This window comes from Ranitomeya imitator, chromosome 3 (genome assembly GCF_032444005.1).
Source record: "Ranitomeya imitator isolate aRanImi1 chromosome 3, aRanImi1.pri, whole genome shotgun sequence".
Lineage (NCBI taxonomy): Eukaryota > Metazoa > Chordata > Amphibia > Anura > Dendrobatidae > Ranitomeya > Ranitomeya imitator.
Window position 1 is genome coordinate 76,468,662 of NC_091284.1, and position 26,996 is coordinate 76,495,657.

The 26,996-nt window shown below is 41.9% G+C and overlaps 1 protein-coding gene across 1 annotated transcript in view; it reads right to left on the bottom strand.

Moving 5' to 3' along the window:
* PROS1 (protein S) overlaps positions 1–26,996 on the bottom strand; it is a 124,105-nt gene that overhangs the window by 60,101 nt on the left and 37,008 nt on the right. Inside the window, exons 7-8 of the mRNA XM_069760982.1 lie at positions 12,168–12,293; positions 6,367–6,488 (exon numbers count right to left, since the gene is read on the bottom strand). Of these exons, the coding sequence (XP_069617083.1) occupies positions 6,367–6,488; positions 12,168–12,293 (248 nt within the window). The remainder of the gene's footprint in view (positions 1–6,366; positions 6,489–12,167; positions 12,294–26,996) is intronic.

Here is a 26,996-nt window from a genome sequence, read left to right on the forward strand (position 1 = left end):
CAAAGAAATGGAGGTCCATTACTTCCCCTACAAAAGCATTTAAAGGAGGAGAGCATGATTTAACCCCCTCCACGACGAGGAAGGCTTCTACTGCCCGGTCCGTTTCCATGTTACAGTTATCATTCATAAAACATTTTAAGTATTACTCTATTCCAAACACATACTGATAGGGAGTTTAGATCGTGAGCCCCAATGGGGACAGTGATGATGTTGGTAAATAATAGCGCTATATAAGTGAGCATAGTAAAAATGAAAAAAAAATTCGCCAATAAATAACAATTCTGTATTGATTTTTTGCTATGGCTCCATATTGTGCCGTTCTTCTGTTATTCCTCCTAGAAATTTAGGAATGAACTGGTTGTTACCACTGACTGGACAATTGGACGTACGATTTTTCAACGTAGGAGAAAAAGGAACTGATTGTTCTAATCAGACTTTGATCAAATCAGACTTTGATTTTTTCATAGGTGTAGAAAAAAATAATTCCCCACCTCCATTCTGACAGTCGGTACAGTTTTTTTTTCCATAGGTGTAGAAAAAAAAGCCATCTCCATTCTGACAGTTGGGGAAATTTTTCACTGACCCATTGACTTGCATTGGGTCGTAACAAAATCGGACATGTCTCTGCTATTTTCCGCGGACCACTTATTCGGAAGAAAAAAATTGGACATGTGCACAACCCTATAGGATATTATAGAAAACCACGAGAAAACCAGAAAGCACTCATACGAGAAAATCAGACAATTAAGGATGTGAAGGAAACTCCTAACTGAAAACACCCAACAATTATATTCATAGGTTTGTAGGGACAGAGGGACGTTACAATGCACAGGTCTAATAAAAGATGCTCTGGGATTGCTAAATTATCGGAAATAGGTTATTAATTTAGGAGCATGGCAGGAGAGGTGATGAGTCCTAAAACCAAAATTTGGATGGCTGAAAAGAATTTGGTAAGAGAATTTTTGGAAGATGTCAATCAGCATGACAGAAAAGACTCCTAGCTATGCTGATTAGTTTGCATCCTCCAAGGGACAGCTCAGAACACTCCGCCATATTGTCCTTTTCAGTTGGATGCTGCTCAGAATATACTGACCTCCAAATGATATTGCGGCTGACACTGCACGGTGGTAGGTTCTGCTTGTGTGCACTGTATGGGGGTCATTATATCCGACACTGTTTATGGTTCACGGTCACAAACGTCTCTAGGAGTTGGCATTGTGGTGAGCCTGTCTGTGTGTGCGGCATATTGGCAGGACGTGTTTGAGGGGATGATAATGACGTTGTTCTACAGCAGAAAGGAAAAACGGAATAATGCAAACCTCAGCTCCCCAAAGTTCCCTTTTTCCATATGAAGGAGTCAGTGGCTGACATGAATCTGTCTCTTTATTCGGAGGTTCTGGTATTTGGATTATACAGTTGTGGCTGCTGCAGAAACTCTTAGTCTATACCTCATCCGTGGCACAGCCTCATATTGGGATTTATGGAACTTAGTAGTTGAGCTTGCCAAAAACCTGTAGTGTCCATAAAAATGAGTATTTCTATATGTTTGGAAAAGTTATTTATTGGCGTTTTCCAGCAGCAAAAAGTCAGACTTTATAGTCCGCGAGGTGGGACTGAAGGTCAAACAATTAAAGGATGTACTCAATTACACTCCAAGATCTCAGGAAACAAACTAAATTTTGTTTTTACGAGTCAGAGCTCTATGTTTACTTAGCCTGAAATGACATTTTAAGCCGAGAGTCCGATGGTTGACGACCGAAGCTGATGCACATAGCGAGTATAATAAACTCCTGCTATGTAGATGTGACGAGCATCAGATATTGATTTATAAAAGGGTCTCCTTTATTACGTTTTTCCTCCCTCTTCTGCATAATGCAGGGGCAGAGACCTTGATTCCAACGGGAATATTATCACTGAGAGCACTAGCAATCTTGTAGCAATGACATTCATGAATTCTGTCTTCCATATGGCAGTCATATATATCCAGAAGTTGTGTTATTAATAGTTATGAACACACACGACAGCTTATCCTAAAAAGTCGCCTAACTTTCATCTGGAGAAAAGGTTGTTTCCATGTGTGTAAATGGAAATCCTTACTAATCTACCTGAAATAATAGAGATCCACCAATAGTGACATATCCACGCCGGCCCCAGACGCAGCACATCCGGCTTTGTTTGGACACAGGAAGTCACATATTTCATCAAAAAAGACAGGAAAATAAGGGGCACCATAAAAGAAACTTGATGGACTCTATTATGGTCAACGGGGTCTATATGACATTGGTGTTCACCATATAATGGATCCTGTACCCTCATCGTAGCTGTTTCATTATAGAAACTGGAGTTTAATGGGTAATGTTTCTCCTTGTGGAGAATGGCAAGCCAAGCCTGGCATGTCAGAGTGAGGAGACTTATAGGCCATGCATGTTTCTCTGGAAAATTAAATATGTAAATGGTCTCTTCAGAGAGGAAGAGGACTAGAACTCTAGTGCCACCTTTCGGAAGCAGCGATTCTAAAAGTCTATATTGACTGAAAATTGGAAATGAGAACCCAGATGTGGACCTTAAAATTTTACATAAGAACCGAGTTCTCTAAGTTGTCCTTTTGTCCAGAGGAAGCATAAGAGTAAGTTTAGAAATCTGATAGAGGAAAAAAAATGTTGCAATTGTGATTATCTCATGAAGGCAAACCATCCCCATATGTCAGAATTGGTATGGGCATTTAGCGGTCATTGGGTCCATCCGAATGACATAGAACTGATACGATGACCCCCCCAACCCGTAGACATTACATAGTGGTCTGAATACATAGCTCTCCTGTGTTGTCAATGAGATAGTTGCTGCCAGACTCCTCTGGCGATGGCTTATCTTGGGGTCCGGGTTGCCCGCCATCCAGAAATTCCAGGACCGTCCATAAAAATAAGGGCACTTTTTTGCCCTGTTCGTAAAATCTTTTTAAGATGTCTATGATTTTTTTTCAAGCCAAATAAACTTCTACAGATTATTTTATTGTAAATAGTTCTTTATAATGACTGTAATTTTTTTAAAATATATTTTACAGTTTACAGTGAATCCAGCAGATGTCTTCATATCAGAATTATGGGCTGTAGACATGGATCACTTATTATCACAATGAATTATCATGGTTTTACAATGTGTCCACAAAAATATTGTTTGTTCATGTTTTTTTTTGATAAGCCGTGCAGAAAAAATAAAACGTTAACAATAAGCTGTGCAGAAAAAACAAAACGTCAAGTTTCTTCCCCCCTGCTTTGGGGAGAACAAAGGATCAACTGTATAAAATCCTATGCCTTTGTTGGCACACAGACACACTAGAGTCAGTAGGCCAAAACCACTGTTGTTGGTGAAGACCTTAAAGGTATGTTCCCACGGTCAGTAAACGCTACGGGTTGGACGCTGCGTACATCCGCAGTATCCAACCCTCAGCGGCCAGATGTTACAGCATAGTGGGTGGGATTTCAAGAAATCCCATCTCCACTATGAGTGCGCTGGCACCCGCGGTTTCCCTGCGGAGACGGATATGCGGCGCTTCTTTCCAGACCGCAGCATGTCTATTTATCTTGCGGAGACTCTCAGTCTCTGCAAGATAACTTTCACCCGTCCAAAGTATTGGATGCGGTGATTCCACATGGTTCAATGAACAAATGCAGAATCACCTGCGTTAAAAAGCCGGCAGCGCTTTTAATGGAGTGGACATGTGCCGCATCCAAATCGCTGCCAATTTCTGACCATGAGGACGTAGACTAAAATTTTCACTTGATCTGAGGACCCTGATTCTCAATGTGTCTCATGTATTCCAAGAGCAGTACCCAACGCCATGAGACAACCTCTTTAATAAGCACTCCATATTTAATTACTTACTACATCTAATGTATTGAATGAAGAGGGTTCTGGTGAATAAAACACCTATTGTCACAATTCCTCAGCTAAGTGTGTCTGGGATGCAGTTACTGAAGGCTCAGCAGTCCAATGTGGTACAGGGATGTTCTGACACTGTTAGTACTATAACAGCTGAGTCATCCAGTCTAGTGCAGGGGCGTGCCGAGGTGTCTGTGTTTTGATTGACACCTCGGCAGTCCAATCTGAGACTGGGAGGTGCTGGAGTGTCACCAGGTGTTCCCTGTCCTAGATGATTGCCCAGCTACATTGCTGAGCTGTCAGTCCCAGACCTCTGCCAGTTGGTTTTCTCTATGCCTAGTGTTTTGCTTGATGATCTTTCATTGCCTGACCTTGGACCTTGTTCTGACCATCCTTCTGTTTAACCCCTTGTCTCTGATCCGCTATTTTCCAGGTATTTTGTCCTCAGACTTGGTCTCTTCCCTATGTATGTGACAAACCTTCCTGGCTTTTAACCTCGGACTCCTTTACTATCCCAACTCATGTCTTGTCCGTGAGAAGTGACTCAGCGTCACACCTGTCTAATAGATTTATATCCATATAAAAAAATGCTGCCTAATCCAGATGAATGTGTGAAGAGTTGCAACAGTATAAGAAAACAGTAGTGACAGTCATTTACAGTAAATTATAGAGTTTTTCTTAGAATCTATAGATGAATACAGTCAGGGCCGGCGTCAGCACCCGGCAGACCGGGCAAATGCCGGGGCCCTAGAGAGAGAGGGGGGCCCACTGCTGTCATAGATACAGCTGGGAGAGCAGAGCAGGAGATAACATGCTCTCTCCGCCCACAAAGTCACTGCTGGCTGCGTTCTCTTAACCCCTATGTGCCAGCTCTGACACAAGCATCTTCTCACTCATTCAGTGCAGCCAGGCAGGCACACATAGGGGTTAAGAGAAGGCAGCCAGTGTGACATTGTGGGCGGAGAGAGCACGTTCTCTGCTCTCCCCCCTGGGTGGCTGCAGACAGTGCTGAAGTTTATCAGGCAGATTCCGGAGGAGCTCCGTCCTACCAGTGCCTGAGTGAGTGCTATGGTATCCAGCAGTGGTTGCAGTTGTGGCTCAGTCTGCTGCTGTCTGTCTCCGCTGCCTAAAAATGTGGGTGATGTCTGGAGGAGCAGCTGGTGGGGTGCAGCCTGTAGCCACCCAGCTCTCCCAGAATACATGCATGCTGCACCAAACCTGCACCAGTGGGGTAGGAAGAAGCTTAACCCCTTCCCATCTGTATGAAGGTTATTGCTAAACCTTAAAGATAACAATCCGACCCGCATAAATGGGGTTAACCAGATGCCAGGAGGAAGGGGAGCTGCTGCCATGGATAAATCTGAGCTGTGGGCTGTACGTTGGGGCCCCGTGGCCCCAGGCTGGTGACTGGAGGGACTCTGCCCAGTGCTGGCATGTGGGTGATTTCTGCGTCTCAGCTTCTCTCCTCCACATCACACTGTGCTGTCACAGCAACATTGGTTGTGTCTGTCCAGGTCCCAGCAGCTGCCACTGCTCCCACCATGGACATGGCATCACTTAACCCTTCCCCTGCAGCCACCGGCAACAAATCCACATTACTCCTTGATTAAATCAGGTTCCAACCCAATAGAGGAGCAGACATTTCCTGCTGCCATTAGGGTGCGGGAGGGGGTGACCTGTGACATTGGCTGCCCTGCTACTCTGTAGTGGGGGGTGACAAGTGTAACATGGGGTAACGATGAAGGAGAAATGCACAGGATAATAGTGAGCGCGACAGAGGGCAGTATATGGTATGGAGCAGTTAGGGGGTGGGCTGCAGGATCCCCCCATACTATACATGACTGCTCGGGACAGGGAGGCGTTTAATGAGCTTCTAATGACAGGGCACTAATTGGGTCATTAGGGTTTGTGGAAAGGATTCAGTATCAGGTCCCTCATTAATGCCCGAGCCGCCTGTTACTTTGTAGCACAGATCTGTTGGGGCCGCAAAACCAAACAACGTTGTTTATGTAGAAAAGTCTTTGTTTCATAGAAAAACTCAAAACAGAAAAGCACCTCTCCTGTATGTATACACTGCACAGCACCTTTCCTCCTGTATGTATACACTGCACAGCACCTTTCCTCCTGTATATATACACTGCACAGCACCTTTCCTCCTGTATATATACACTGCACAGCACCTCTCCTGTATATATACACTGCACAGCACCTTTCCTCCTGTATATATACACTGCACAGCACCTTTCCTCCTGTATATATACACTGCACAGCACCTCTCCTGTATATATACACTGCAGAATTTACAATAGCTGTCACTCATGTAAGAAGTGAAATCTGGCATTGTACTATACATTTCTCTGCCGTATCTGGGCATCATAAATCGGGGTATGTGTTAAAGGGGGGGGGGGGGGGCCCACTGAGACTCTTTCGCCCGGGGCCCTCGAAAACCTGGTGCCGGCCCTGAATACAGTGATGTTGTCTACTCACTTCACATGACTTCTTGTCTCGAGCAAGTTTTAACTTCTTCCTTCCTTCACAGTAGCAATTGTAACTTCCGGGCGTATTAACACACACTTGACTGCAAATATCATCTGCACATTCATCCACATCTAAAACAAATAAAAGATAGGAAGGATTAAAAATGGGGCTAAGAGCATGTGCACACAACATCTGTTAGACGCCAACGTCCCCGCTAAGTTTTAGAAAAGGAAGCCTGTTCAGCAAAACCTCAGCTGTAATTTTTGCAGGTTTCCTTTACTTGTATATATAAAATCGACAGCGAATTTCAAACATAAGCCACCCGAGGAATGGTCATATCTCTTCTTTTAACCATTTCACGTCTTTGAAAACCTGAAGTGGTTAAAAAAAGCTGAAAAAAAACAGAAAATAAGCAAAGCAAGTCATTTTTACATTGCAATGCATTTGTTATTTATTTATTTTTTTTTTTTGCATTTAGCGCATTTTCAGGCGGGTTATGGAACGTACTCACCTGAAAAAGACATCATGTGCGTGCACATACCCTAAAAAGTCTCCTAGCATACACAGTATGGAGACCATATGCAGCTGTCGGTTGTGCTCTAATCTCAGAATCTGAGCTGAGCAAACCATATGTGAGGCTTCCACAACATGTACGAGGGCCCTATAGGAAAAAAACCAACTACTAACGTATAAGAAAGTTAATGATACCTTCATATATGTGATCACAGGCAGATTCTCGGGGAGATCAGTGTCTTGTCCGTACATCTTAACAGCTCATTTACATATTAAGAAAAACATGGATTTCTCTGGAATACGACATCGGATCGCAGATATGAAGTCATCATTTTATTCTACGTCATTCTCATGCAGGTGGTTTAGGAAGGTTTATCTTACTAACAGATAACTTTCTTATACATACACAGGCAAAACCTTCAAAACCCTCCCCATATACAGAGGCATGTAAAAGTTTGGGCACCCCTGGTCAAAATACTGCTATTGTGAACAGTTAAGCAAGATGAAATGATCTCTAAAAGGCCTAAAGTTAAAGATGACAAATTTCCTTTCTATTTTAGGCAACAACAATATATATATATATATATATATACAGTTAGGGCCAGAAATATTTGGACAGTGACACAATTTTCGCGAGTTGGGCTCTGCATGCCACCACATTGGATTTGAAATGAAACCTCTACAACAGAATTCAAGTGCAGATTGTAACGTTTAATTTGAAGGGTTGAACAAAAATATCTGATAGAAAATGTAGGAATTGTACACATTTCTTTACAAACACTCCACATTTTAGGAGGTCAAAAGTAATTGGACAAATAAACATAACCCAAACAAAATATTTTTATTTTCAATATTTTGTTGCAAATCCCTTGGAGGCAATCACTGCCTTAAGTCTGGAACCCATGGACATCACCAAACGCTGGGTTTCCTCCTTCTTAATGCTTTGCCAGGCCTTTACAGCCGCAGCCTTCAGGTCTTGCTTGTTTGTGGGTCTTTCCGTCTTAAGTCTGGATTTGAGCAAGTGAAATGCATGCTCAATTGGGTTTAGATCTGGAGATTGACTTGGCCATTGCAGAATGTTCCACTTTTTGGCACTCATGAACTCCTGGGTAGCTTTGGCTGTATGCTTGGGGTCATTGTCCATCTGTACTATGAAGCGCCGTCCAATCAACTTTGCAGCATTTGGCTGAATCTTGGCTGAAAGTATATCCCGGTACACTTCAGAATTCATCCGGCTACTCTTGTCTGCTCTTATGTCATCAATAAACACAAGTGACCCAGTGCCATTGAAAGCCATGCATGCCCATGCCATCACGTTGCCTCCACCATGTTTTACAGAGGATGTGGTGTGCCTTGGATCATGTGCCGTTCCCTTTCTTCTCCAAACTTTTTTCTTCCCATCATTCTGGTACAGGTTGATCTTTGTCTCATCTGTCCATAGAATACTTTTCCAGAACTGAGCTGGCTTCTTGAGGTGTTTTTCTGCAAATTTAACTCTGGCCTGTCTATTTTTGGTATTGATGAATGGTTTGCATCTAGATGTGAACCCTTTGTATTTACTGTCATGGAGTCTTCTCTTTACTGTTGACTTAGAGACAGATACACCTACTTCACTGAGAGTGTTCTGGACTTCAGTTGATGTTGTGAACGGGTTCTTCTTCACCAAATTAAGTATGCGGCGATCATCCACCACTGTTGTCATCCGTGGACGCCCAGGCCTTTTTGAGTTCCCAAGCTCACCAGTCAATTCCTTTTTTCTCAGAATGTACCCAACTGTTGATTTTGCTACTCCAAGCATGTCTGCTATCTCTCTGATGGATTTTTTCTTTTTTTTCAGCCTCAGGATGTTCTGCTTCACCTCAATTGAGAGTTCCTTTGACCGCATGTTGTCTGCTCACAGCAACAGCTTCCAAATGCAAAACCACACACCTGGAATCCACCCCTGACCTTTTAACTACTTCATTGATTACAGGTTAACGAGGGAGACGCCTTCAGAGTTAATTGCAGCCCTTAGAGTCCATTGTCCAATTACTTTTGGTCCCTTGAAAAAGAGGACGCTATGCATTACAGAGCTATGATTCCTAAACCCTTTCTCCGATTTGGATGTGGAAACTATCATATTGCAGCTGGGAGTGTGCACTTTCAGCCCATATTATATATATAATTGTATTTCTGAACATGTTTTTGTAAACAGCTAAAATAACAAAACTTGTGTCACTGTCCAAATATTTCTGGCCCTAACTGTATATATATATATATATATATATATATATATATACCGTATATACTCGAGTATAAGCCAACCCGAGTATAAGCCGACCCCCCCTAATTTTGCCACAAAAAACTGGGAAAACTTATTGACTCGAGTATAAGCCTAGGGTGGAAATGCAGCATTTACCGGTGAATTTCAAAAATAAAAATAGATCATTATTTCCCCATAGCTGTGCCATATAGTGCTCTGCACCGTTCATATTGCCCCATAGCTGTACCATATAGTGCTCTGTACCGTTCATACTACCCCATAGCTGTACCATATAGTGCTCTGCACCGTTCATACTGCCCCATAGCTGTGCCATATAGTGCTCTGCACCGTTCATATTTCCCCATAGCTGTGCCATATAGTGCTCTGCACCGTTCATATTGCCCCATAGCTGTACCATATAGTGCTCTGTACCGTTCATATTTCCCCATAACTGTGCCATATAGTGCTCTGCACCGTTCATATTTCCCCATAGCTGTACCATATAGTGCTCTGTACCGTTCATTATTTCCCCATAGCTGTGCCATATAGTGCTCTGCACCGTTCATATTTCCCCGTAGCTGTGCCATATAGTGCTCTGCACCGTTCATATTGCCCCATAACTGTGCCATATAGTGCTCTGCACCGTTCATATTTCCCCATAGCTGTGCCCCATATATGCTCTGCACTGTTCATATTGCCCCATAGCTGTGCCCCATATAGTGCTCTGCACCGTTCATATTTCCCCATAGATGCTCTGTATAAATCTGTGCCGCTGATGCTGCTGCTGCAATAAAAAAAAAAAAAACACATACTCATCTCTCTTGCTTGCAGCTCCCGGCGTCCGGTCCCGGCGTCTCTCTGCACTGACTGATCAGGCAGAGGGCGCCGCGCACACTATATGTGTCATCGCGCCCTCTGACCTGAACAGTCAGAGCGCAGAGATGCCGGGAAGAAGGAGCGGCGCCCGGCGGCTGGAACAGGTAAATATGACATACTTACCTGGTCCCGGCGTCCGGCTCCTTCTCTCGGACAGCTGTCTTCGGTGCCGCAGCTTCTTCCTCTATCAGCGATCACCGTTACCGCTGATTAGAGAAATGAATAGGCGGCTCCACCCCTATAGGAGGTGGAGCCGCCTATTCATTTCTCTAATGAGCGGTCCCACGTGACCTGTTATGACCTGGTGGTGAGGACAATAATGGACCTGGTGGTTAAGAGCACATGGAATGACCTGATAGTTACTAACAATACAGGACAAGCTCTGAGACGTGGAAACTCTGCTGACCGCAATCCCTAATCCTATCACACACACTAGAAAAAGCCGTGGAGCACTCCTAACGCTCCCTAGGTGCCTCGTCACAGCCTAAGGAACTAGCTAGCCCTAAAGATAGAAAAATAAAGCCTACCTTGCCTCAGAGAAATTCCCCAAAGGAACAGGCAGCCCCCCACATATAATGACTGTGAGTTAAGATGAAAATTACAAACACAGAGATGAAATAGATTTAGCAAAGTGAGGCCCGACTTACTGAACAGACAGAGGATAGGAAAGGTAACTTTGCGGTCAGCACAAAAAACTACAAAAAGACCACGCAGAGGGCGCAAAAAGACCCTCCGCACCGACTCACGGTGCGGAGGCGCTCCCTCTGCGTCCCAGAGCTTCCAGCAAGCAAGACAAAAATCAAAATAGCAAGCTGGACAGAAAAAATAGCAAACAGAGAAAAACAAGCAGGAACTTAGCTTCTGCTGGGAAGACAGGTCACAAGAACGATCCAGGAGCGAACTAGACCAATACTGGAACATTGACAGGTGGCATGGAGCAATGATCTAGGTGGAGTTAAATAGAGCAGCCAGCTAACGAATTAACCTCGTCACCTGTGGAAGGAACCTCAGAAGCCGCAGCCCCACTCACAACCACCAGACCACCAGAGGAAGCCCATGGACAGAACCAGCCGAAGTACCTTTCATGACCACAGGAGGGAGCTTAACAACAGAATTCACAACAGTGACTGCTGACAGGAAGAGCTGCAGCACCGAAGACCATGGGACGGCAGGGGGAGCGTCAGGATCGCTGGAAGCAGGTAAGTATGCCTCAGCGCCCTCACCCGCCGACCCTGCCACCCACCTTGACTCGAGTATTTGGGGTGAAAATCTCGGCTTATACTCGAGTATATACGGTATATATATATATATTTTTTTTTTTTTTCCTTTTCATGTTTTACATTTTAAAAATTACAAAAATGGAAAATGGGCTAAAGGTTGTATAACCACGGAGAATAAAGGGCACAAAATTTCAGGAAAAGAACTTCTCGTCAACAGTTAAGCATGGGGGTGGATCAATCATTCTTTGAGGTTGTGTTGCAGCCAATGGCACGGAAAACATTTCATGGGCAGAGGGAAGAATAGATTCAATGAAATTCCATCAAATACTTGGTACAAACATAACACAATCTGTAAAAAAAACCTGAAATTAAAAAGAGGATGGCTTCTACAAATGGATAATGATCTTAAAACATGTCAAAATCCACAGTAGACTACCTCAAAAGGTGCAAGCTGAAGATTTTACAATGGCCCTCACAGTCCCCTGATCTGAACATCATTGAAAATCTGTGGCTAGACCTCAAAATAGCAGTGCATGCAAGACAACCAAGGAATTTCACAGAACTGGAAGAATTATTCAGAGAAGAATAGATGGAAATCCCTAAAACAAAAGTTGAAAGAGTCTTGTCTTGCTACAAAAAGCGTTTACAAGCTGTGATATTTTCAAAAGGGAGTGCTGCTAGGTACTAACCATGCATGTTCTGAATCTTTTACATCGTCCCATTTTCCTTTTTTGTAATTTTTAAAATGTAAATGATGACAATATACTGTATCTATTTTTTTTGCCTAAAATACAAATTAAATGTGTCATCTTTAACTTTAGGCCTTTTAAAGATCATTTCATCTTCAAATTGCTTAACTGCTCACAACAACAGTAATTTTGACCAGGGGCGTCCAAGCTTTTACATGCCACCGTATACAGACACCATCTTACACAATTAGACCACAGAGTGTTACTTACCTTCACAAAACTTTGATGATGTGTTGAAGCGATAGCCAGCATCGCACTCACATTCATACTTTCCTGGCGTATTTCGGCATTGCGCCCCTCCACAGATAACTGGGCTCAACTCACATTCATTTCTATCTATTGAAGACAAAGACATATTACATATAGCATACAACAATAAGATGAAGTTAATTTGTGGCAACTAGTGAGTAAATAGCCTGTCTTGTTTAGAATATCAGGGTATTTAATACTAAAAAAAGTGTTCTGATTTAAAGGGATTGGCTGCAGCAGTCACTTATCTGTCCAAATGGAGCAGGAAGCACAGAGACTGGTGGGAGTCCCTGGGAAAGTGTCAGAACGAGAGGACCTAAGGATAACTAAGTTCAGGACTACTAATTTTATTAGATTGCAGTACTTTGAGAGTATTTTTTTATGTAAATGGATGGAGAATTCCATTAACCCCTTAATGACCGCCGATACACCTTTTAACGGCAGCAATTAAGGGTACTTATTTCTCAGCGCCGCTTTTTAATTGCGCTGAGAAACAAGGTTATAGCGCCCCCCAGCGTCGGAAATTCTCCACGGGGTACCTGAGACTCCAGAGAACATGATTCGGTTTGTTTTTTTGTTTTTGGTGTTGCAATCACCGCTATTCACGGAATAACGACAACCACAAAAAAAAGTCTGATTTCCCATTTAATTTCTCTCTCCTTTGATATGATCTAGTACATCAGAGGAGAGATAAATGGGGTCTCCCGAGCTCCCCCAGTACCTCCAGTGTCCCTGGAGCCTCTTGCATCCCCCAGTCCTGTCCCCCTGCCGTCAGAGTCTTCTTCCGGGAAGAAAATGGCAAACGCTTGCGCAGTACACCCGCCAAGATTTGCCGGCCGGCACCCGGCAACAATAGGAAATTTTTCATATTGGTTCATTTTGATCACTGTGATATACCCTAAAATTTTAGTAAATCACACCCCCCTTTATCAACCCCTTAGTTAGGTAAAAATAATAAAATACAAAAATGTATTTATTTCCATTTTTCCATTAGGGTTAGGGCTGGGCTAGGGTTAGGGTTGGGCTAGAGCTAGGGTTAGCGTTGGGCTAGAGCTAGGGTTAGGGTTGGGTTAAGGTTGGACTAGGGTTGGTGCTAGGGTTAGGGTTGGAGTTAGGTTAGGTTTGTGTTGGGGTAGGGTTGTGGTTATATTTGGGATTACGATTAGGGTTGGGATTATGGTTAGGGTTGGGATTAGGGTTATGGGTGTGTTAGGGTTAGGGTTGTGGTTAGGGTTATGGTTAGGGTTGCGATTAGGGTTAGGGTTGGAGTTAGAATTGGGAGGGTTCCACTGTTCAGGTACATCAGGGGGTCTCCAAACGCGACATGGCGCCCACCATTGATTGCAGCCAAAAGTCAAACGGTGCTCCCTCCCTTCTGAGCCATGCCATGTGCCAGATACGGGGTGTGAGCGTACTCAGGACAAATTGCAGAACAAATTTTGTGGCCCATTTTCTTCTGATATCCTTGTGAAAATAAAAAAAATGGTTCCAAAGTATATTTTTTGTGAAAAAAGTAAAATGTTCATTTTTTCCTTCCACATTGCTTTAGTTCTTGTGAAGCACCTGAAGGGTTAATAAACTTCTTGAATGTTGTTTTGCGCACCTTGAGGCATGCAGTTTTTAGAATGGTGTCACTTTTTGTTTTTTTTCTGTTATATTAACTCACTTCAAATGTGAGGTGGTCCCTAAAAAAAAATGTTTTTTTTAAATTTTGCTGGAAAAATTAGAAATCGCTGGTCTACTTTTAATCCTTATAACATCCTAACAAAAAAAATATATGTTTCCAAAATTGTGCTGATGTAAAGTAGACATGTGGGAAATGTTATTTATTAACTATTTTGTGTGACATTTCTCTCTGATTTAAGGGTAAAAAAATAAAAGTTTGAAAATTGCAAAATTTAAAAAATTTGTTGCCAAATTTCCATTTTTTTCATAAATAAACATATGTTATATCAAAGAAATTTTACCACTAACATGAAGTACAATATATCATGAAAATACAATCTCAGAATCAGTGGGATTCGTTGAAGCGTTCCAGAGCAATAACTTCATAAAGTGACAGTGGTCAGAACTGTAAAAATTGGCTTGGTCATTAAGTACCAAATTGGCTCTGTCACTAAGGGGTTAAAGAGGCCTGTCACCTGCCGTCAATTTGTAATCGTCCTAAGGCCGGCCTCACACTACCGTGTTTTACGGACGTAAGAGAGGTGCTGAAAATACGGATTGCATATGGTACAATGCTTCTCCGTGCCCCAGCTCCTATCAGCCGTATTTTACTGATCCGTATTATACGGTCTTCTACGGCCATAGAAAATCGCACCATGCTGCGTTTGTCACCATATTGCGCAAAAAATACGCCAATGAAAGTCTATGGGGCGAGAAAAATACGGATTACACACGGACCATGCGTGTGACTAGTGAGACATACGCAGCGGTGTTCTATAGAAAAGCCGGCAATTCAGTGCGGTGTACAGTGAAATCACACTGACATCTTACAATAGAATAGGTAGAATAAATGTGTACACATAGAATAGGGGTATATATATATATATATATATATATATATATATGTTATATATATATATATATATATATATATATATGTCAGTGAGATACATATATGTATATATATTAATATTTCATACAGCGCTAAATAGCTTAAAAGCCGGTAATTCAATTGCCGGGTTTTGCTATCTCCTTCCTAAACCCGACATGATATGAGACATGGTTTACATACAGTAAATCATCTCATATCCCCATTTTTTTTGCATATTCCACACTACTAATGTTAGTAGTGTGTATGTGCAAAATTTGGGCGCTCTAGCTTTTAAATTAAAGGGTTAAATGGCGGAAAAAATTGGTGTGGGCTCCCGCGCAATTTTCTCCGCCAGAGTAGTAAAGCCAGTGACTGAGGGCAGATATTAATAGCCTGGAGAGGTTCCATGGATATTGGCCCCCCCTGGCTAAAAACATCTGCCCCCAGCCACCCCAGAAAAGGCACATCTGGAAGATGCGCCTATTCTAACATAGTTAGTAAGGCCGAAAAAAGACATTTGTCCATCCAGTTCAGCCTATATTCCATCATAATAAATACCCAGATCTACGTCCTTCTACAGAACCTAATAATTGTATGATACAATATTGTTCTGCTCCAGGAAGACATCCAGGCCTCTCTTGAACCCCTCGACTGAGTTCGCCATCACCACCTCCTCAGGCAAGCAATTCCAGATTCTCACTGCCCTAACAGTAAAGAATCCTCTTCTATGTTGGTGGAAAAACCTTCTCTCCTCCAGACGCAAAGAATGCCCCCTTGTGCCCGTCACCTTCCTTGGTATAAACAGATCCTCAGCGAGATATTTGTATTGTCCCCTTATATACTTATACATGGTTATTAGATCGCCCCTCAGTCGTCTTTTTTCTAGACTAAATAATCCTAATTTCGCTAATCTATCTGGGTATTGTAGTTCTCCCATCCCCTTTATTAATTTTGTTGCCCTCCTTTGTACTCTCTCTAGTTCCATTATATCCTTCCTGAAAACCGGTGCCCAAAACTGGACACAGTACTCCATGTGCGGTCTAACTAGGGATTTGTACAGAGGCAGTATAATGCTCTCATCATGTGTATCCAGACCTCTTTTAATGCACCCCATGATCCTGTTTGCCTTGGCAGCTGCTGCCTGGCACTGGCTGCTCCAGGTAAGTTTATCATTAACTAGGATCCCCAAGTCCTTCTCCCTGCCAGATTTACCCAGTGGTTTCCCGTTCAGTGTGTAATGGTGATATTGATTCCCTCTTCCCATGTGTATAACCTTACATTTATCATTGTTAAACCTCATCTGCCACCTTTCAGCCCAAGTTTCCAACTTATCCAGATCCATCTGTAGCAGAATACTATCTTCTCTTGTATTAACTGCTTTACATAGTTTTGTATCATCTGCAAATATCGATATTTTACTGTGTAAACCTTCTACCAGATCATTAATGAATATGTTGAAGAGAACAGGTCCCAATACTGACCCCTGCGGTACCCCACTGGTCACAGCGACCCAGTTAGAGACTATACCATTTATAACCACCCTCTGCTTTCTATCACTAAGCCAGTTACTAACCCATTTACACACATTTTCCCCCAGACCAAGCATTCTCATTTTGTGTACCAACCTCTTGTGCGGCACGGTATCAAACGCTTTGGAAAAATCGAGATATACCACGTCCAATGACTCACCGTGGTCCAGCCTATAGCTTACCTCTTCATAAAAACTGATTAGATTGGTTTGACAGGAGCGATTTCTCATAAACCCATGCTGATATGGAGTTAAACAGTTATTCTCATTGAGATAATCCAGAATAACATCCCTCAGAAACCCTTCAAATATTTTACCAACAATAGAGGTTAGACTTACTGGCCTATAATTTCCAGGTTCACTTTTAGAGCCCTTTTTGAATATTGGCACCACATTTGCTATGCGCCAGTCCTGCGGAACAGACCCTGTCGCTATAGAGTCACTAAAAATAAGAAATAATGGTTTATCTATTACATTACTTAGTTCTCTTAGTACTCGTGGGTGTATGCCATCCGGACCCGGAGATTTATCTATTTTAATCTTATTTAGCCGGTTTCGCACCTCTTCTTGGGTTAGATTGGTGACCCTTAATATAGGGTTTTCATTGTTTCTTGGGATTTCACCTAGCATTTCATTTTCCACCGTGAATACCGTGGAGAAGAAGGTGTTTAATATGTTAGCTTTTTCCTCGTCATCTACAACCATTCTTTCCTCACTATTTTTTAAGGGGCCTACATTTTCAGTTTTTATTCTTTTACTATTGATATAGTTGAAGAACAGTTTGGGATTAGTTTTACTCTCCTTAGCAATGTGCTTCTCTGTTTCCTTTTTGGCAGCTTTAATTAGTTTTTTAGATAAAGTATTTTTCTCCCTATAGTTTTTTAGAGCTTCAATGGTGCCATCCTGCTTTAATAGTGCAAATGCTTTCTTTTTACTGTTAATTGCCTGTCTTACTTCTTTGTTTAGCCACATTGGGTTTTTCCTATTTCTAGTCCTTTTATTCCCACAAGGTATAAACCGCTTACACTGCCTATTTAGGATGTTCTTAAACATTTCCCATTTATTATCTGTATTCTCATTTCTGAGGATATTGTCCCAGTCTACCAGATTAAGGGCATCTCTAAGCTGTTCAAACTTTGCCTTCCTAAAGTTCAATGTTTTTGTGACTCCCTGACAAGTCCCCCTAGTGAAAGACAGGTGAAACTGCACAATATTGTGGTCGCTATTTCCTAAATGCCCAACCACCTGCAGATTTGTTATTCTGTCAGGTCTATTAGATAGTATTAGGTCTAAAAGTGCTGCTCCTCTGGTTGGATTCTGCACCAATTGTGAAAGATAATTTTTCTTGGTTATTAGCAGAAACCTGTTGCCTTTATGGGTTTCACAGGTTTCTGTTTCCCAGTTAATATCCGGGTAGTTAAAGTCCCCCATAACCAGGACCTCATTATGGGTTGCAGCTTCATCTATCTGCTTTAGAAGTAGACTTTCCATGCTTTCTGTTATATTTGGGGGTTTGTAACAGACCCCAATGAGAATTTTGTTACCATTTTTCCCTCCATGAATTTCAACCCATATGGACTCGACATCCTCATTCCCTTCGCTAATATCCTCCCTTAAAGTGGACTTTAGACAAGACTTTACATAGAGACAAACCCCTCCTCCTCTCCGATTTTTACGATCCTTTCTAAACAGACTGTAACCCTGTAAGTTAACTGCCCAGTCATAGCTTTCATCTAACCATGTCTCGGTTATTCCCACTATGTCAAAGTTACCTGTAGATATTTCTGCTTCTAGTTCTTCCATCTTGTTTGTCAGGCTTCTGGCGTTTGCGAGCATGCAGTTTAGAGGATTTTGTTTTGTTCCAATCTCCTCACTGTGGATTGTTTTAGAAATGTTCTTACCTCCCTTCTGAGTATGTTTTCCTGGGTCGTCTTTGTTCGAGTCTAATGTTTTTCTTCCCGTCCCCTCTTCTTCTAGTTTAACGCCCTCCTGGCACTCATGGGAAAATATTCAGAAAAGTTCCCACGCTCGAGGTCATATGAGGACATCCAGCAGAGGGCGCATCACCGCGAATGAAGGTAACTACAGGTAATTGACCTAGTTTCCATTCATTCGCTGGGGTTTTACAGGCAGGAGCACAGCTGCATTATAGCAGAGCTCCTGCCTGTAACATAATTTAACCCCTTCAGATGGATTTACATCATGGGACATATCGACGGAAGGTATGGGATATTGTTGGTTTATTATTTTTAATTTGTTACAGGTCGAGGGTCTTCAGGTGGATTGAGAGTGGAATAAAATATTACAACAATCTGTGTGTTTATTTCATTAAAATACTTTGCAATATTGTCTGTGTTTTTTTTAACCATTTCATGCTATTGGATTAATAATGGATAGGTGTCATAATTGACGCCTCTCCATTATTAATCTGGTTTAATGTCACCTTACAATAGCAAGGTGGCATTAACCCTTCATTACCCCATATCCCGCCGCTACACGGGAATGGGAAGAGAGTGGCCAAGTGCCAGAATAGGCGCATCTTCCAGATGTGCCTTTTCTGGGGTGGCTGGGGGCAGATGTTTTTAGCAAGGGGGGGCCAATATCCATGGACCCTCTCCAGGCTATTAATATCTGCCCTCAGTCACTGGCTTTACTACTCTGGCGGAGAAAATTGCGCGGGAGCCCACGCCAATTTTTTCCACCATTTAACCCTTTAATTTAATAGCTAGAACAGCCAAATTTTGCACATACACACTACTAACATTAGTAGTGTGGAATATGCCAAAAAAATGGGGATATGACATGGTTTACTGTATGTAAACCATGTCTCAAATCATGTCGGGTTTAGGAAGGAGATAGCAAAAGACGGCAATTGAATTACCGGCTTTTAAGCTATCTCGCGCTGGATGAAATATTAATATATATACATATATGTGTCTCACTGACATAGAATAGGTGTATATATATATATATATATATATATATATATACACCTATTCTATGTGTACACATTTATTCTACCTATTCTATTGTAAGCCGTCAGTGTGATTTTACTGTACACCGCACTGAATTGCCGGCTTTTCTATAGAACACCGCTGCGTATGTCTCACTAGTCACACGCATGGTCCATGTGTAATCCATATTTTTCTCACCCCATAGACATTCACCGGCTTTTAAGCTAGCTCACGCTGGATGAAATATTAATATATATACATATATGTGTCTCACTGATTATATATATATATATATATATATATATATATATAGACAGTACATATGTTTTTATGTTTTTGGAAGCACATGGATCCATTGTATGTCCATATGTTGGTTTTGCAAGCCTGCAAGAAAATCTCGCAGTACGGATGCCATACGGATTACATATGGAGGATGCCATGCGCAAAATACGCTGACACACCCTGCCTACTGAGGAGATACGGACCACTATTTTAGGGACTTTTCTGTGTATTACGGCCGTAAATTACGTATTTTTATATGCTGAGTGTGACGCCGGACTAACTGGGATAAATGCTGTCGTTCTTGTGCATCAAGTGTTGTTGTATTTTTTTCCTTCGCCTCACCATTCCTGAGAGATTCATTGTAAATATGGCTTGTATTTTTCTGCCAACTGAGCATAGACCTCAAAAAGATGACAACATAGAAAATGGCAGGACCACACCTACTTGGCTAAAAGACACAAGGTTTACGTATGGGGAAGAGAATGTCTGGAATTGAAAATTGTAAAACTAAAGAATGACAAAAACTGCAATAGGGTCTTATTCAGGTAAGAAATCTGAATTAACCCTAGAACGCATATTGGGGGCCTTTTAGGCCCCCATGCTTACATTTTTGTTATTATCTGCAAAAGTACTTTAGTTATAATTTTGAAACTCCAGGTATTCCTCAAGTATGTCGTTGTTGATAATATCCAGTTGTTCATATAATTTTTTTCATAGGCATTATGGTGTAACAATGCTTGTTTGGTGAAAACTACATCTGTACGAATTGGGGGCCTTTTAGGCCCCCGCTATTTTTATCATGTTCTCAGTAGTGTTTGTGTCTCAAGTTACTTTATTTGTACTCAGTAATGCTGGTGGAGGGGCCAGGGTGTGGATAATAACATGTGAGGATGTCATGTGATTTTTGGAGGGAGTGATAAGGCCATGACATCACCTCAGGTCGTTCGGAACACAGTAATGAGCTGTGTATAGAGTACTGAGGACAGTATACACTGTGAGCTAATTGCTGAAGGACCTGTGATAAGATAAGCTGTTGAGAGGAAATCTGATTCATTTTCAGTTTCTGTTTCTAAGAAGCTTGCAAAGGCTAGAGCTTGTGAGCCACAAAAATCCAAAGAATTGTACACCACCTAAAAGTATAAAAGGTACAAGCTGCTGAGGGTGAGAGGAAGAAGGGGGGACATTACACTTACAGTGTGTCACACACAAGCAAAGAGTGGACAACCCTGATTCTGTTCATTGTTTTTTATTTTAGTTTGCTAACACCTAGTCAGCAATGGCACACTCTTCCTCCAAGTGTCAGACTGACCAAGAGATTGAAGCGATTATGTTTCAAAGCGATGATGAAAGTGAACTATCTTTGTCTGATGAAGAATATCTGCCACCAGCTAATCAAACATCCTCATCCAGTGATTCTTCTGATGATGAAGTGAATCTAGTGGATCCTCAAGAAGTGATAAGCAGCACATCCAAAACGAAAGTTTTTTGGGACAGTAATCCTACATTAGTCGGACGTACTCCAACACACAATATTGTGAGACAGGCTCAAGGAGCTGTGGGAAGTCCCAGTTACTTTACCCCTAAAGATGTATTCTGTACTTATTTTTCTGACAATATTGCAGAAGAGGTCCTATTATGTTCAAACCTAGAAGGAAGACGTATCGCTTCTGCAAAAAAATAAGTCCTGGAAAAATATCTCAAAAGAGGAACTTTATGCATATATTGGACTTTTACTGCTGGCAGGGAGTCAAAAATGGTATGATGTCCCAATACGAGAATTATTTCTGGACCCACTTTCTGATCCACACTATAAGGCGACAATGTCAGTGGGCAGATATGAGGAAATTAGAAGAATAATTCGCTTTGATGATAAGCGAACTCTTGCAGCGAGGTTTGAAACAGACAAATTATCCCCTATCAGTTATATCTGGAACATATTTATCAAAAATTGCACAAAACTTCTGAAAAAATACCATGTCAGAATTGTTTGGAAGACTAATATAATAGAAAATAAAGTTAGAATAAAAAATGTAGCTGCAGCTAGTTTGCTATAGATTTCTATGCGTTTTTGTGTGTTTTCATGTCTTTGTGTGAAATTTGGGAAAAAAAAGATTTTTTGGTGTTTTCTGTGAAAATTTATAATTAAAATTTTGTCCACTATTCATATTTTATTGAGCAATTTTGAAATAAACTTGTGAAATATATTTAAGTGTGTTTTTCTACATTATGTGCATGGGGGCCTAAAAGGCCCCCAATATGTTAATATGTACGGTATATTTTTAACGTCATGCGTTCTAGGGTTAAAATGCACAATTGTGCTCACCTGGCAGGGCTGTGTTCACACAACCATTGAAAATACTTAGGCTGCTGCAGACCCACGGGGAGAAATCGAGGAAGAAAGCGGAAACAAATGGGTTAACCTACACTGCTGACGAAGACTGATGAGTAGGCAGGAATCAAAGTATCGCGGTTTATTTGTCAACGTGTTTCGAAGTATTAAAACTTGAATAGAAAGGCCGAGATATAAAATGCCAGATTCAGAAGAAGAGTGGCATTGACACCAGGTAGGAAAAACATACATATGGCAAGTGACAGGTTGTCTTTAATGAAGGAGGATCCTTTAGTCAGAATCTCCATGAATTAGACAGAGAGAGACATCTATGGTCCTAGAGGACCCAACAAATCCGTGCAGCGACACACAAACAGCTTCTTGAAGATTACCATGCAATGCGTCATTTGCTACAATTAAGCACTTGCTGCCTTTTTCCCTGTGGATTGTGATGGATTGCTGAGGAACTGAGCATCCAGATACTCTACTCTGATTTTATTGTTGGTGATTTGTAACCCAATCTAACATGTATCAGATGAAATATGCTACAGTGTGTGGTAGATAAGTCTATTATAGAAAGAAAAACCTGTCATTAAAGGGAATCTGTCAGCAGGTTTTTACTATGTAATCTGAGGACTGCATGAGGTAGGGGTTAAAACACTGAATTCGGTGACGTGCCACTTATTAGGCTGTGTGCTGTTGTATACTTACCCTGAATGTTTTATCATCAGAAGATGATTACTGCCTGGACTACAGCTCACAAGATTCCTAGCCAGACCACACCCCCTCCTCTGATAAGCAGCTCACTGTCAATAGACAATGTACATGCAGAGCCTGGAATGGGGGGGTTAGCTTTCTCAGCTCTGCTTCATGTTAAATCTAAGAACTCTGAACTCTGTCACTGTTTACTGGTTATCATAAAGAAGCAAACTACGCTGTACACATTATCTCCGGGTCCACCGGTGAGTCTTCAATGCTGCTCCCAGTGGCGGCACTGACGGCACATTGACAGTGCGGCAGACTATCCGTGAGATCAGCGGCTCTAATTGGGGGTGTTCCATCTACACTGGTAGGGCCGCTAAGTGGCTGCTATGCAGTCAACATAATATCAACATTGCAGCCAATGACAGATACCAGGAGCAGCAGCAGAGACTCGCTGATGGACCAAGGCAAGGTGTGTACAGCGCGTTTTGGTTCTTTATAATATCATGTAGATGAGGACATTTATTTACAGAATGGACTGCATAAAGACTAAAGAGCCCTACACACATTAATAGCAATTGAGACAGAACCATCTTATGTGTTGGGGATGTCCTGACTCTGCTCTAACCGATGATCTTGTGGTGAAAAAAGATAATAATAATAGTAATACATTTTCTGAAGTACTTTACAATTCAGAGGGATCATGTACAAACAATATCTATATATATAATTGTCTAAGGGTTTTTCTGTCTGTCTGTCTGTCCTGGAAATCCCGCTTCTCAGATTGGTCGAGGCCACCAGGCCTCGACCAATCAGCGACGGGCACAGCATGGCGACGATGATGTCATAAAGGTTGCCTCGACCAATCAGCGACGGGCACAGTCTGCCGCGAATTCGCCTCGACCAATCAGCGACGGGCACAGTATCGACGTAGATGTCATAATGGTTGCCATGGTGACGATGATGTCATAAAGGTTGCCTCGACCAATCAGCGACGGGCACAGTCTGCCGCGAATTCTGGAATCATCATTGTCCATATACTACGGGGACATGCATATTCTAGAATACCCGATGCGTTAGAATCGGGCCACAATCTAGTCAGACATAATTTAACAATTCAAAAAGAGGAATAAGGACCCTGCTCACAAAAGAAATAGACACAAAAGATAAAAAGTTCTTGTAATGTATGGTTCAGCCATCTTTATAATACATAAGCTGCATGTCCAAATACAAAGTGTTACTGAGTGCATCGAGGGTGCGGGATCAGATGACAGAAAAGAAAAAACAGATTCTGAAAAAATGAAAGAAGTGAATAAAAACATCATTTAAATTAGTAAGGAGATCTGATAGACCAATCTGAAAAGATACGTTTTTAGGGCACTCATAAAACTGTGGACGTAATTAAATTCAATGGGGTAGTGGATAGTAGAGAAACGGTGCAGCACCAAAAAAGTACCAGAGGTTCGGGTTATGGAGGATGCTAGCCTTAGATCATTTGTGAAAAAAGATCATGGCAAAGTGTTAGACAAGGATGAGGTAGGATATCTAGGAGTGCAGCACAGTGGAGAGATGCATGATAAGTTTATATTGTCCTCTGTAGCTAATGGGCAACCAGTGTAATGTCTGGCACAGAGTGTAGGCACCAGTGTAGCAGCTGGACAGATAAAAGAGCCTGACTATTACATTAAAGAGGTTTTCCACTACTAATTTCACCCTTTCGTATGTCCTAGATATCAGTTTTCTAAAATAAAAAAGAGTGGTATTCATTTCTTTTTCATTTTATATACTTTACAGGTCTACACAGAACCTGTCACAATCACCAGCAGCACGCTACATTCAGCAATTTTGTTTCCCCACTAGGGACTATCAGGAGCGCCAGTGCTTTTTACTTTCTTTTTTAGTTTTCTAAAATACATCTATTACCAGCCCTGCTCCTGTAAGCTCATCTACGTGTGACTATTATAGTCTTCTGCTGTTATTCTGGTTCTGCTGCTCTAAGTCTGCAAAAAGTAATCGGGCAGACTGAGCAGCACCTGTCATTGGTGGGGACGGGACTTACTCTCAGTGAGGGACCCAAGCAGAGAATAGAGTGAAGCCTGATCTGAGCTCGGTCATGCATGGTGCAGACTGACTATGCCAATGCTTTGAAGTGTCCTCCCTTCAGCTGACAAGCCCTGTGATGTGCTTTCTAATGATCAGCAGCACATCGCAGTTCTTGTCAGCACGGGCGCTCCGAAGTGGCGGCAGGATTCAGGCAGAGTAGGAGAATAAACTGTGACCTGGGCATGCATGCTCAGACTGCTGTCACTCACCGATACACAGTCCCCACCAATAATAGGCGCTGTTCAATTTGTTCAATTCTGGTTTCCAGACCAGAAGTAACAAGGCCGGAATCCCAACAGAGGGATATATTACCCCCAGAGATATGAGCTTATAGGAGTAGGGCAGGTAATAGGAGTATATTAATAAGCTGATAGTTAGGAAGAGTTTGGACATATGAAAAGGGATGGAATCAGAAGTGGAAAACTTCTTTAGAGTTAGATTGGGATAGGGGAGAGTTTAGTGAAATTTGTAGAGTTAAGAAGTCCAGACTAGAAGGAATTAGGATAGAAGAATAGAACATGTCGAATTTCAATGCTAATTCTTTTTTTTCAAGGTAGATAAGCCATCACCAGAAATGTCTGTCAGTTGCTTACTTTCATAATCTAAAACAAAATACATCCCTGCTTGGTCATGGCGAGCATTCATATACACTGCTCAAAAAAATAAAGCGAGCACTGAAATAACACAATGTAAATCCAAGTCAATCACACTTCTATGAAATCAACCTGTCCAGTTATAATGCAACACCAATTGTGAATCAATTTCTCCTGCTGTTGTAAACATGAAAAACAACAGGTAAAAATGCAAGACAAGTCCCCTAAAAAGGAGTGGTTCTGCAGGGGGTGACCACAGACCATTTGTCTGTTCTAATCCTTTTTGTCTGTTGTTTTGGTCGCTTTTGCATTTTGTCACCCCTAGCGGTACTGTACAGTAGCATGAGGAGATGTCCACAATCCACAGACGTTGCTCAGGTAGTGCAGCTCATCCAGGATGAGGTGTGGCAAGAAGGATAGCTGTGTCTGTCAACACAGTGTCCAGAGCATGGAGCAGATAGTAGGAGACAGACCACTACACAAGGAGATGTGGAGGGGGCTGTAGGAGGGCAACAACCCAGCAGCAGGACTGCTACCTCCTCCTTTGTGCAGGGAGGAACAGGAGGAGCAGTGCCAGAGATATGGAAGGGTCAAAAGAAATAGCTGTGGGACGAAGAACTATTGAGATATTTTTAGCCACCTAAAGTGTATTAAAGGCAATCTGTCAGCAGGACTTCACCCCACAAATCTATTTATATGTGCATGTAGCTCTTTCAAAAACAAGTCCAGCAATACCATTACATGATCAGTCTGTTCCTCTGTTACTGAGAAAGCAGAGTTTGAACTGATATGCAAATGAGGCAGAAGGACTATTTGTAAAGATGAAGCTTCCGTCACTTTAGATCTATTACCCACCCAGCGTCATCTCCTCCTTTTTTGCCACCTGCTCCTTTGCCTGAAGTCAGGTGGAAGCGGCGGCGCTGGGTGGGAAATAGATCTGGAGTACCAGAGGCTTCAGATCTACATTGCATATGTAGAATTGAATTGGATTGCATATCGATTTCTCAGTAACAGAGGAATGGACCGGACCGGCCGGGGAATTGCTGGACTTGTCACTGGAAGAGATTCATACACATATAAGTAGCTGGGGTTGGGTGAAATCCTGCTGACAGATTCCCTTTAAGACTTATGCATTCATCAGTAATTGCCCTCTGTAAATCCTTGGTATATTTTCATAGAGTAGGAAATCACATTTCTTAATATCTACATTCACTTGCACTTAGCGCAATATTTGCATTTGTTCGTATGAAGAAGCATCCCTATATAATAAAGATACGAATCAGGAGAAGGAGCAATAGGTAAAACACAACACAGTTTTGTGGATTGTCAGGGGACACGATAAAATAGATGAACAAAACATATTTTGATAAAGTAGATGCCGTATGATGTCTACTTGCTGTCAGGGGATGGGAATAGCACATACAAGATTTATGTAAGGCTGTCTGCTGTGTCTTCTCTTGAATTCTCAGCAATGAACATCAATTGATTACAGTGATGTAGTGCCGAATCTGTTTCTCTCCGATGCTCGGGAAGACTGTGGAGACTCCCAGATATGGATTGACTTTCTAATCACAAAGGACCAGCTCTCTCCATAGTACAAAATTAGCTTTTTAGGGAGTAGAAGTTATCTTATGAAGCCGTTCTCAGCAGTGATAAATGCCTCCCGTGTAGCCAAGAAGGGAATTGCACCAATGATTTACATTGAATACCGAATTTGAGAGATTCCATTCAAGTACAAGGTGTTAAACGGTGCAAACACCTCA